The sequence below is a fragment of the Trachurus trachurus genome (assembly GCF_905171665.1).
Source record: "Trachurus trachurus genome assembly, chromosome: 18".
In the NCBI taxonomy this organism is placed as follows: domain Eukaryota; kingdom Metazoa; phylum Chordata; class Actinopteri; order Carangiformes; family Carangidae; genus Trachurus; species Trachurus trachurus.
Window position 1 is genome coordinate 5,418,906 of NC_139909.1, and position 13,086 is coordinate 5,431,991.

The 13,086-nt window shown below is 42.0% G+C and overlaps 1 protein-coding gene and 1 long non-coding RNA gene across 2 annotated transcripts; both read right to left on the reverse strand.

Annotated features, from left to right (window-relative positions):
• Positions 1–731: 731 nt before the first annotated feature.
• Positions 732–1,297, reverse strand: LOC311002204. The gene is made up of 3 exons (XR_014596226.1): positions 1,228–1,297; positions 1,006–1,105; positions 732–842 (listed from the first exon to the last, which is right to left on the reverse strand). It is a non-coding gene; the product is annotated as an uncharacterized lncRNA (long non-coding RNA).
• A 77-nt stretch (positions 1,298–1,374) lies between these two features.
• On the reverse strand, positions 1,375–7,222 carry LOC311001571 (uncharacterized protein; the record flags this gene model as incomplete). The annotated part of the gene is made up of 8 exons (XM_083992655.1): positions 7,186–7,222; positions 3,084–3,351; positions 2,945–2,997; positions 2,537–2,728; positions 2,253–2,339; positions 2,024–2,158; positions 1,883–1,927; positions 1,375–1,427 (listed from the first exon to the last, which is right to left on the reverse strand). The coding sequence occupies exons 2-8, from the start codon at positions 3,191–3,193 to the stop codon at positions 1,375–1,377; spliced, it is 675 nt and encodes a 224-aa protein (XP_083848781.1). The 5' UTR covers positions 3,194–3,351; positions 7,186–7,222.
• Positions 7,223–13,086: the final 5,864 nt, after the last annotated feature.

Consider the following 13,086-nt stretch of genomic DNA (forward strand, 5'->3'; position numbering starts at 1 on the left):
ACATCACATTCACCCATTCACACACACATTCACACACTGATGGCGGAAGCTGCCATGCTGCCAAGGCGCTAACCACGACCCATCAGGAGCAAGGTGGGTAAGGTGTCTTGCCTAAGGACACTACGGCAGCAACCGGGACAGAGCGGGATTCGAACCGCCAACCCTCTGATCATTGGACTCTACCACCTGAGCCACTGCCGCCCCATTGTGGGATTTATACTTGGCGGTAATACTTACGGTCTTACCTTAAGTGTGGGTGAAGTGCAAATCAAGCGCGCTGCACTTTCGGTCGTTGGAGAAACGGGACACACTTGCGCACTGACACTAAGCCCATGAATGCACACGCCAAGTGCCCAAGTGTGTAAGTGTGATTGAGTGTGCATATTGGGACAGGCCCAGAATATCTCATCTGACCTGACCGACCATTGAAGAAGAAAGGAGGCAGAGGCGGCCATGTTTTTACCCATCAGCTGTTGTTCTTTGGTCCATGACTTCCTCTTCCTCGCCATTTTCTTGATGAGCGATGCGAGGAATCCGGTCCCTTGTGCCAGGTGTTCCCTGCTGTACGGGCCGACAAGGTGACAGCCCGGGTGGTAAGACCCGTGGATCTGTCACGATGAGATTAATGACAAATGAGACATCACAGCAGCCTTGCAGGTTGGGAATGAGAAGATGAGAAGACATCTCGTGAGTATTTCATAACTAAATGTAAACACACACACACCTGCATGAGACCAAAGCAGTTTGGGTCGCGCTGTCCGTATCCCCTGATATCCAGTGACGCTCCAGCATCCGACTGTCTGGAGATGATGGCAGCGATGAGGCCGGGGTGGACGTCCACTCTGCAGAACATGACGAAAAACTGTCAGAGATGCAACACAACGACAACGACGGCAACAACCAGAGGCTACGCTACAACAAAGAGGAATTTCCACTCGGTGGATAATAAAGTTTTCGTAAGAGACGTCAAACCAGCTTATTGTTTGAGCTGTCACGTTAACGTACTCTGTTCCCACACTGTTGATTATTTCTTTGTAATTGTTCATCCTCTCCAGGTCTTGTTCTGCCAGCGCCTCTGAAGCTCTGACTCCATCCAGAGGTTGATCTGAAACAGAGACAACAAATCAGAGCTGTGATCTGATATCGGAGCTCATTCAGGTTGTAGTATTTGCTTAAAGGACGACTGTGACTGGAGAGAAGGTGGAGGTGAAAACTGACTGAACTGACCGTAGTCCATCCTAATATGGGCTTTTGCAGTGTCCTCGGACGCTCCTCTGGTTTCCACTTTGGAGATATCTCTGTAGTCTGTGGACACAGAGGACGGAGGATACTTTAGTCTTCTATAATGTACAATTTAAGACTTTTTAAAACCTCTTAATGAGGAAAGTGTCTTTGAGTTGGAGACGTACCTTTGAGAAGTGGCTCAGCTGAGGAAAGAACACACATAGTTTCAGTTGTCACTACAAAAATCAATTGTATCCATTCAAATGAACTCTGTATTAAACATAGACTGTAAAACATATGGATGTAGCATCCGTGACGTCACCCATTGGTTTTGAGGAGTCGTTTTTGTGACTAAAATATGGCGGCCGAGAACCCGCCCACTGGCCTCGAAGCAGCCTGTCTCCGGACCTGTCACTCAACGGTTCTGCGCCCTAATTGGCCAGAGTTTTAAACCTAATAACAATAAAACGGTAGAGTTTTAAAAAAAATTCACCCCCCTCAGAGTGTGTGCGGGGGTAGAGACCAAAAATTGCTCCCTTCTGGTACCAGCCCCCAGCGACAGCCGAGGGGATTGCAGTTTTTGAACACGGAAGTGAGCTTCACTTGTCAGACCGACAACTGCCCCCTTGGTATTAAAAGACAAGAAAGGAGAACTTACCTTCTTCTGCTTTGGCCGGTGATCGGATCAATCTGAGGATGAACTCTACAACACAGAACCAGACAGGAAGGTAGTGAAGCAGCCGGAATAACAAACTAATTTACCATAGAAAACAAAAAACAAAGAAACAAGTGGGCCAACCTTTCAGAGGCTGAAGCCTCTCAATATTCCAGACAGCGACAAGGAAGACCACGGCTGCAACCACGACCACGACACAAACCAGGATGATGGTCGTGGTCCATCCATGACTCTCTGCTGCATCTGGACGACTCAGGTCTGCAAAACAAACATGAATTTATAAATAAAGTGGAAGAAATCCTTCTGAGGCTGCCAACCAACACAAACACTGACAAGTCATTAGACGTTTTACCAGAGATCTGTATCGTCTTCCCCTTCACCAGACTCACTTCAGGAATCTTCACTCGACACGTCAAGAATCGAACCGATTTTAATTTTCCTGTTGTAACAGAAACAAAACAAGCAAACAAAAGTTAAATGACAAATGACCATGACAAACCTGCTCAGGTGATTGTTCACCGGCTTAATCTAGATCCTCATGACCGGAGAACAAAAAATGTTAAAGACCAGCGGAAGAATTTACAAATATTTCAAGTCAGAGAGAAGCACGGGTACTGGTCGACCTGGACGACCTACTTTTAACCATGTGCGCATTGACGGTGTAGAAGTCGTCTGATCCGTCCGATGAACTGGTCTCAGCCCGGAGGTCGTTTTCCTCGTCGTCTAACAGAGAAATCTGTGGTTTTGGGCCCCAGCCTCTGCACTCGCATCGTACAAGCGGCTCATTGGATGAACTGTCCACAGTCAGTTGGACCTCGGACATCTGAGCTGCGAGAGAGAGACATTTTTGAGTTCCATTAAAACTTCTTAAGAACTATTGGACGATGGGAGTTGGAGGAGACATTCATGTTCACCAGAAACATCAAAGTGATCATTACAGTTTTCCTTTGTTCAATACTTTGATTTATGCCTCTGGTGACCTGCTATGCAGTTGTTTTCATGTTTAGCTGCATCAATAAAAATAAAGCATGGGTGCTGTCTTACCAACAACAAGCGAGAAAAACGCTTCCTCAGTAGATTTGCCAAAAGCGTAACACCTGGACAATAAACAAACGGAGGTAAGTTAAGAATCTAATGAATACTGGTGGAAAATTCACAATACATTTCCTGAAACATGACGTACTTGTAGGTACCGCTGTCCCAGTGCGTGACTCTTTGTAGCTTCAGAGTGCCATCTTCCGTTTGTTCCACCCGACCGCGGTACTCTGCCGATGTCTCCTTTTCCAGAACCATTCCGTCACGAACAACACTAACTGTGGTTGAAGATGAACCGTTCACCTTTGACCACTCCCTAGCGGTGATGGCCGAGGTCCTTGTGAGGCACGGGAGGGAGCCATCTTTTCCAGCAGCAACAACAAAGACTTCCGTAGAGCCGGGCTGTAGGGCCTTACCTGGTCCAGGTAGAACAAGTACCAATACATGACCTGTACTAAACGATAACTGTTTTTTTTATTACATGTGTACAGCAAATGAGAAATTCCAACAACGTAAACAAAAAATAACATGGTTCTATCAGGCCAGGATGAAACTTCAAAACTTCTTGAGGAAATAAAGATTTCAGACAAAATGACTGTACTTGGCTCTAAACACCTCACAAACACACTATCTACAGATAAACTTAAAGCAGAAGTAAGCAGAATGTTTGTGTTAATATAAGTCTTGGGGTGTTTTCACACCTGCAGTGTTAGTGCATCTCACTACCCGATTTGCAACGCTACCCGATTTGTGACAAAACTGGCCGCCATCTTGGACAGCTGCCTACGGCAACTCCACTTGGACAAACTTCATTTGGGCACTGCCCAATTTGCGTACATTATATTAAGTCTGCTTAAAGTTCTGTACATTTAATATACGGTACTGTGAAAATGATTTTTTTAAAAAACAAAAAAAAACCGCGGACATCTGTCATAAGACAGCCGCAGCAGACTCGTTTATTCAGTGAGTGTTGTGGTAGTTGTGATTGTTTGTGGTTGTCGTGGTGATGAGGCCGGTGAGAAAAGACGAGAGTAAACACTAAAAGTCCGCATCTGTTCCTGTTTTCTGAGCATCAAGATCCATATCACCACAACGAACCCTCAATTTACATTACTAATAAAGTTTTTTTTTTTTTTTTTAATAAAAAGATAAACCGTCTCTGGCGACGCACATAGGGCAGTGATCCTAAGTCAATTCAACTAAGTTTGTCCAAGTGGAGTTGCCGTACGTAGCTGTCACAAATCGGGTAGCGATGCAAATCGGGTAGTGACAGTGCGCACTAAATTTAGATCGCACTAAATTTGGTCCAGTTTGGGTCAGTGTGAAAGCACCATCGCACTCTAATGCACCAAAACTAGTGCGGCCTGAGGAGGTGGTCTCGGTTCGGCTCCAGCCGAACTCTGGTGCACTAGTTGATGTGTGAAAGCAACCGCACTCTGGTGCGAGCCAACTGCCAAGCGAACTCAACAAGTTTGAGCTAAAAGGGCTCCCGTAGTCGCTGACAACGGGTTAATGCAGCGGGGAGACCACCCGGTGCTCCGGTGCTGCGGAGCTCTGTCCCCACAAACAAAGCAGCAGCAGCAGCAGCAGCAGCAGCAGCAGCAGCAGCAGCAGCAGCGGGGCAGCCGGTCGGTTCGTGTCCGCTGAGTCGCTCAGACACCGGACAGGTCGGCGGGTCCGTCCCTCGTGTCCGCGGAGCAGTTGATTAGCGTGGTTACCGAGCAGCGGAGGTTCGCCGTGTTTACGTTTAACCGTCCGGGAACTAACGGGACCGAGCTGGGTGAACGCAACCGGAAACCAGCCGGAAGTACCAAACAGAGTTATACATGCAAACAATATAGAAATAAATGACCAGAGCTACTAACAACCGGCCCTAGTGGAGTCTCCAACCGGTAGTCATGGAGACGTGACGTTCTCCAAGTTTGGTCCCGAGTGACAAAAAGCAGGTGTGAAAGCAACCGCACTAACTGAAAAATGAAACAATGGGCCCTAGTTTCCTGGCGCAGCGCAGGTGGCGCAAGGTAGCGCAGCCGGTCTAATGCAAGTTTCGACCAGCGCAGCCGAGCGCAAAGTCAGATTGGGAGATTGGCAGATCGCGCTGCGCTGAGATAGGCGTGGCCGCGCAGCAGGGGGAGGCGTCACAGATTCAGCTTGGTGCAGTGGAAGTTTTGTGCGAAAATGTCTCGCCGAGGTTGCGCTTAAAGCTCGCCACCTCCAACCAGGTCTACTCTCAGCGCAGCGCGGAGCGCAGCAGGTGCAGTGGAAGTTTGGCTGACTGACCTGCAGTGCACACACGTCACCAAGACCTCACAGGCAGATCTCCACAGTTCCAGACACATTTCAATGCAATAAATATCCACAATAACCACTATTTAATGCAACTAATGGAATCAACACGTGAATTTATATCTATATAGATTGTCCCGTCACATCTGACGTCAGATCAAAGCAGAGATCAAAGGCTGTCAGCGCGTAAAGGAAACTCCACCTGAATTAACACAGCAGGGACGAACTGGCACTGAAAAGCAGCTGTGGATGTCCCAAGCAGGACTGAGGGTGGATGACTGCATGTCGCTGCCGTGTTGAGATACCACTCTGCCCTTGTGATGATCGCTTTATTTATTTATTTACTTATTAATTCATTAGCGCATCAGGCAGCCGTAATGAAAAACAAAACACAAATCTTCATCTCTCTTAGTCCACCACAGCCTCGGTATCAGATAGTCAGTATATAGCCGTATACTCAGCATCTCTATCACAGAAAAAAAAAGAGAAAAAAAGAGACGGACAGAGAGAGAGAGAGAGAGAGAGAGAGAGAGAGAGAGAGAGAGAGAGAGAGAGAGAGAGAGAGAGAGGAGGACAGAGAGAGAGAGAGAGAGAGAGAGAGCGTCCTTTACGCTGGCATGGTGTTTGTTTATGTTGTATTATACCTCTCATCTTGCTTACAGGGTTTGAATAAATGTGAGTTTCTTTATTAGTTTATTAGTTGTTGTTTCTTTCATTGGGCAGGGGTTCTCAGTGTATCAGATCAAACCTGATTAAGGATATTTGTATTATTATTAGTAAACTCATTGTTGGTCACTCTGAGCTCGGACCTCCGGGGAAACAGCTGTTTCCTCCGGGGAGAGGTTCGGCCTCTGGCGTCGCTGTCTCCTCCGTCCAGTCCAAGTATAAAATGACAAACTTGCAGCGCGCATCACCCGCCGCGCAGTTAAAGGTGAGGAGAGGAGCTCATTTGATTGGTGAAGATCTGACTCGGCTGTGTCAAACCCACTCCACGCCTTTCTCTCCTCCTCCTGTCTCCCTCCCGCCCTCTCTCCTCCCTCTTCGCCGTTTGCGCCGGTGGGAGGGACGAGGGGAGGGGCTGCGCCGGTCTAAGTCTGACTGCGCGGCCCACGAATCTTGCGAAATGGACCTGGTCCAGCCCCGTTGGCGTGGCGAAGCTGCGCTGAGCTTAGACTTCGCTCGGTCTAAGAAACTAGGGCCCAATGTATCATTTTAACATTTGGCACTAAAGATGTGTGAAAACACCCTTGGTTATATCAAAGTCCTTCTTGAGGAGAGAGAACGGCATAAAGGGACGGTCCTCTCTGTGTGTGCAGCCAAGGGATGCGCCTGAATGTGGTGACAGGGACGAGGGCGGGGGCTGCTAACTCATCAACTGACAGGAAGTTAGCCAAAACCACAGAGTCGCTTACTTCTGCTTTAAATTCTTCATAAACATTTTTTTAAGGGCAAACATTTGCTTTGGCTTTAGTAACAATTTGAAACCATCACTGTCTCTGAAAGTGGTGAATAAAAAAAAAAAATCTCTCTTGTGAAATCTCTCTCTCTCCACACGCACACACACACACACACACACACACACACACACACACACACACACACACACACACACACACACACACACACACACACACACACACACACACACACACACACACTATCACTGTGGCAATTAAATTAAATTAAATGTGTGTGTACGGGGGAAAGAGAGGGGCGGAGGGAACGGGGGTGACAGATGTAGCAAGAGGACAAACTACCTGCGTTTAAAATAAATAACATATCGAAAATATCTGCAGGACAACTCATGGAGCTGGAAACAAGCATAAATAAGCAACTACACTTTCACAACAAGCCCAAAAAAACCGCAACCCGCGACGACCAATATTTAGAAGCGACACAGAAAAAGAAGCCCAAAGTCGCGTATAATAAGCGGACTTGGCAACACTGTTTAACAGTCTACCGACCTGACACCGGAAGCTGGACGCTGCAGAGAGAAAACCAAAACACTGCGGTGAATGTACGGAGCTTCATCATAATACATCCGAGCTTCATCCCCGAAGTAGTAGCGGGACAGACGGAGAGAGCGTCTACTGTCACTCCGCTGTGTAGCAGACAGTTCATTCAAGGAAACGACAGCTTCCTTGACCGAACTGTCAAATGCACTTTTTTTTTGTGTGAGATTCCTCTTTTATCTTTTTGAAACGCAAATTGTTTGAATTTTTTTTAAAAACTGCACACTCCCAAGACCTTTGTTGCAGTGAAGCCACATGATGGCGCTCCTCGTGAATATCAATTCAACCTCTTTCCCACTATTTCTCCTGGAACTGGATTTTCTTTCTTTAGGGGAGACCGGGGACAGTAGCAACAGGGGATGGTTGCAACATGTCATTTTTCTCCAATCATGAACAAGCTAGAGTGATGATACTCACACTGCACATGCTCAGTTGGATTCCCCCCCTTGCAGAGAAAAATCAGTTGAATTCAAAAGATGCTCCAGGTTTTATTGCAAAAAAACTGTTTTTGAGGTATGAAAGTATTTTTTTCTTGAACTTTGTTTTTGTTAAAACTGTTGTCACTCTTTTTGTGATTCTGCTCAAACTTATATGGTTTAAAGGAGTGACATGTTAACTTTAAGGTGATATGATTAGCATGTATCAAGAGCACTTTGTTTAGCTAGCACATTGAGTTTAATCATGGCTGACCGGACAAAAACAGACCACAAAACAGTATTTTGACATAAAAAAATGTTTTACTGTTGTATTGCTAATATTAAAATGATGAGAGAATAAATGACAATGGCAATATAAAAGTTATTCCCTCACAAATTATTCCATTCATCCTATATACTGAAAGCCTTTTTTTTTCAATTTGAATATTTGACATCTGCACATGCAGTAATTCCTCCTCATCTAGACAAATCTATACTGTAATTGCCATCTGATCAAAGCTGATGAATAAATAACACTATAGAACTTACATTTTTGATAATAATCCTTTTACTAGACATGAAATATATTGTATTTGTAACATGTTGCAACTGTCCCCGGGCCCGGGGTCGGTTGCAACATCTGACTCCTTACACTCAAATGCAAATTGTGAAGAATGTGGATTCTGTAATCATCTATTAATTGTGTTGACTATTAACAGACAAATGTAAATTTATTGTATAAAAATTTGGTTTGTCTAATCCAAACCATCTCTGAGTAAGAGAGCCAAATGCAAAAAGTGTTGCAACTGTCCCCGGTCTCCCCCTACTTCATATTTAACAACAAAGGTGAACAGCTTTTAAGAAATCTGTGGAAACTTTTCCATTGAATAAATGATTGTTAGTGTATTTGTGTAGGCTACTGAAAAAAAAGGACAACCAACTTTTTGAGAAGGAAGTGTCCAGGTTATCATTTAAAAACTAAATTTGACTTCTTTTTTTTTTGCAAAGTGAATATGTTTTGTGTTGTTTCATGAATCAACATGTTATTGAAGAAACAATAAAACATGAATATGTTCCTACAGAGTAAGACTCTTTAGGATGGTTTGTTTGTATACATCAGCAAGAATAATGATAATTTAAAAAACTTGATTATATGGAACCATTCATATTAAAAATATGTGAAATGTTCTGAAACAAAGAAATTACCTGCATCAAGTGCTTCACACAGAATTAACATAAAAAATAAAATGATCTGATGAAGTTTATTTCAATAAGTGCAATGAGCCAATAGATAGTAATAGTGTATAGATCAGTGGGGCAATATAATTTAAATCGAGTCACTACAGTACTTTTTCTTTCTAACTGTAATTGAACAACAAAAATTAAAATAGCTTTTAGAAATTGGTGGAAACTTTTCCCTAATACTTTCAACTGAATAAATGATTGTGAGTCGATTTATGTACTCAGGGTTAGGATTAGAAGAAAAAAGCATAGTTAACCAACATTTTGAGAAGGAAATGTTATCATCTAAAAAAAAAAAACTTGAGGAAGAACACATTTTAACAAAAATATATTCTATTACTTTTATGAAATGTTCTGAAACAAAGACATCACCTGCATCAGGTGCTTCACACCGGCGATTAAGTTTATTTCAATAAGTGTAATGAGCCAACGTTTTTCCAGAGAAGACATCAAACTTGACTTTGACTTCCTGCCTAAATGCTCTGGGCGACACGTCCTTCGATAAATACCAGGGGCATTATTATTTCAAATTTTTAATAGTTGGAGACACGACACAATATTTGACCTTCTGTCACCGTGCACCGCGTCACTCAGAGTATTTAAGAGCTGGTCCTGGCTCAGCAGATCCACATCCAACGACTGAAGCTGATCCTGCAGCAGGTTTGTTCCTGTTTGACTCACCTGTTGTCGTTTTCACCTGTACACTGCAAAAACTCAAAATCTTTCCAAGAATATTTGTCTTATTTCTTGTCACAATGTCTCATTTCTAGTCAAAACTAATCTCTTTCCACTTAAAATAAGACTCATCACCTAAAAATTAACTTGTTTTTAGATCATTTTCAATTGAAATAAGTAGAAAAATCTGCCAGTGAAAGCAGGTTTTTTGTGCTTGTAATAAGAAACTTGCTCCACTGTCAGATTTTTCTACTTATCTCAAGTGAATGCTTGAAAGAGGTAAAATGTGTCAAAAAAACAAGCTACTTTTTAATGTGATGAGTCTTATTCTAAGTAGAATGAGATTTGTTTTGACTAGAAATAAGACAAATATTCTTGGTGAGATTTTGAGTTGATGTCTGTCTGTCCTCAAGGTTTTTGTTTAGTTACTGTGGTGAACATCTGTAGAACATCTGTACCCTCCAACATGAAGACTCTGGCTCTGTCTGTGCTGGTCTTGGCCCTGGTGGCTCTGACTCAATCTGCTGCTGGTGAGTATTTCTGACGTTTTCTACGGTTGTTGTGTTTCTGTCCGGCTCAGATTCAAACACAGCGGTTGTTGTTCTCTGTCTCTGTCCAGGTGCTGCTGATGAGAAGGCTGCCAAGGTCGACAAGTGTGAGTACCACTACAGATTATATAGATACTGTTTTCACTTTTCTGTTGGTCAGTTGTTCAGTAAGAGACTTATTGATGAACACTGCAAAAACACAAAATCTTTGCAAGAATATGTGTCTTATTTCTTGTCAAAATGTCTCATTTCTAGTCAAAACTAATCTTTTTCCACTTAAAATAAGACTCATCACCTAAAAATTAATTTGTTTTAGATCATTTTTACGTGTTTCAAACTAATTTTCACTTGAAATAAGTAGAAAAATCTGCCAGTGAAAGCAGGTTTTTTGTGCTCGTAATAGGGAAGAAAAATTTGCTCCACTATCAGATTGTTCTACTTATTTCAAGTGAAAATATGCTTGAAAGAAGTAAAAAGTGTCTAAAAACAAGCTACTTTTTAATGTGATGAGTCTTATGTTAAGTAGAATGAGATTTGTTTTGACTAGAAATGAAATTTTGACCAGAAATAAGACAAATAGTCTTGGTAAGATTTTGAGTTTTTGCAGTGAACTTGATGACGAAGGTCAATGGGCAAAGGTCGTATCGACCTTACAAGTCACGGTTTCGTCCTTCTTCACATTTGGTACAAATGTCCACTTGGACTTGAGGACAAACTGGAGACTTCACACAATTTTTTGAATGGTATTGTATTTTATTAGCACATAAAAGATATAAAAAAAAGCATATTAAAAAGTGGAACAACAACAACAAAAAAAACAAACATACAAAGTATACAGTAGATAAAGCAAATGTGCCGGAGAAACCAAAAAAACCCCTAATGGCTTGTCAAGTGGTCCTCCTAAAGACAAACATTCAACATAAACTTAATTTACAGAATGAAAAAACAACATAAAACAAAAAAGAATGGACATTAATGTTTGATATTTCATCTGGTTGTGGATAAACAGATGTGGACTCTGTCGCTGAGCCTGTGGCAGCCGTGGCGCTGGCAGCCGCCGGTAATTGAACATTTTCACTACTGCATTATATTTGTAAAGGTGCAGAGACACTTCCTTTACTCTTCTCACTCTCTCCTGTGTTTGTCTTTGTCTCTTTAATTGTCCAATAAATCTTGCAGATGACGCAAAAGCAGAGAAATATTACAAGGCCAAGGACGACAGTGCCCTCGCTAAGTGTGCAGTGTGTTAAGCAGCAAACCAAACATCATGGTGGACGTCTGGATGAGAAGCAGAGTGATCCATCTCACCTTTGTGTTTCCTCTCTATGGCTGTGAAGCTTTTAGCACCGTTTGATTCTGTAGAGTCAATCGTTTCTTTCTGTCTTGTGTGAAAAATAAATACGTTGAAGCATTGAAACAAGTTGTTGGTTTCTCACTCTTTTTGTGACAAAGAAATATGTAACGAGCTCAGTCATTGAGCTGTTCCCACACTGTTGATTATTTCAGTAGAACTCCTTCAATATCAAAAATGTGCAGCTTTTTCTGGACATTATGGCTACGGTTTATGTTTTTCATACTCTTTATACTTAAACTATTCAACATTTTCTGCAATTTTTCTCTCATAGGAAATGAATGAGAGCAGGCAACCTCTAAAAATCTTCAACAGCTTTCAACTTGAACTACTTCTACATACTTTCAGCTACAGACTTCATCCAACTTCTTAAATGTTCACAAAAAATTTAACTGTTGAATATCTACTCAACGTATTCATATCTTCAACCGTTTTAGATTCATAACCTTTCAAAGCACATGTGCATTTCTGACAAATTTGGTAATTTGGAACTTTACAATAAGTGTCCCTGAATTTACATTAAAATACAACTAAAATGTAAGTCCAATACACTGAATAGCCTAGTAATATAATAATAACAATGCATTTTATTTGGACTGAACATGCATCAGTTACCTAATTAAAAATAAACAATCCATTATGTGTAAAATTTATCAAACTTTCAGAATGAACAACACAAGAAGAAGCATCATTACATTAAGACCAGAGGCACCAGAGTCAAGACGTAAACCAATTCACGTTGTATATGCACTTTTTTGTGTTTTTTTTAATTATTATTTGTGTTGCTTGTCCACATTCCCCATAGCAAATACCACCACTGCACACACGATTTTCTCCACAAATGTAGATAAACTTTTCCTCTCTTATGTCATGTGATCAACACATGAACTTGCTGGAATATCCATAATACTTAGTTTAAAATAACCAAGAAATACTCACATCTCACACAGAAGTCCTCTCCTCTCTCACTTAGAGTTTTGAGTTTGAAATATTTAATACATTTTGTAAATCTTGCGTTTTTTAAGCTGCACTCTCTCCACTCCTGAGACCTTCCAGCTGTTGTTACAGTGTGAAGCCACATGATGGCGCTCTTGAATACCAATTCAACCTCTTTATTTCTAAAAGGAAATTCCCTCGTTGTCTCCTTGAAATAGAATTTTCTTTCTTTCTTATTGTAATTAAACAACAAAAGTTAACAGCTTTTGGAACTTTGTGGAAACTTTTCCCTGTTACTTTCAACTTTCAACAATGATTGTTGGTGTATTTGTTGAAGCCATTTTTGTTTTCATGTTTATGGATGTTTTATTTTGGTAATGTAAGGTGGCGTGTGGTGCATGGAAACTGTTAAAGGGATAGTTCAACATTTTGGCAAATTGGCCCATTGCCATAATTGCTATAGTCATAGCAGTAGGTTCGTTACCTTTAATTGTAGGTGTAAGCTATTTTTAGTACAGCGGAGCGCAGCAGCAGGCTGCTCAGAGCTACGCTATGGAGGCTAAGGGAATTTCTTGGTTTCCCTCATCAAACTCATCAAATACAAAATCCCAAAACTCCACAGCGCTTTTGTAGACAAGTTGTGAGCTGCACAACCACCACGCTATGAGATAATGACGGAACGATA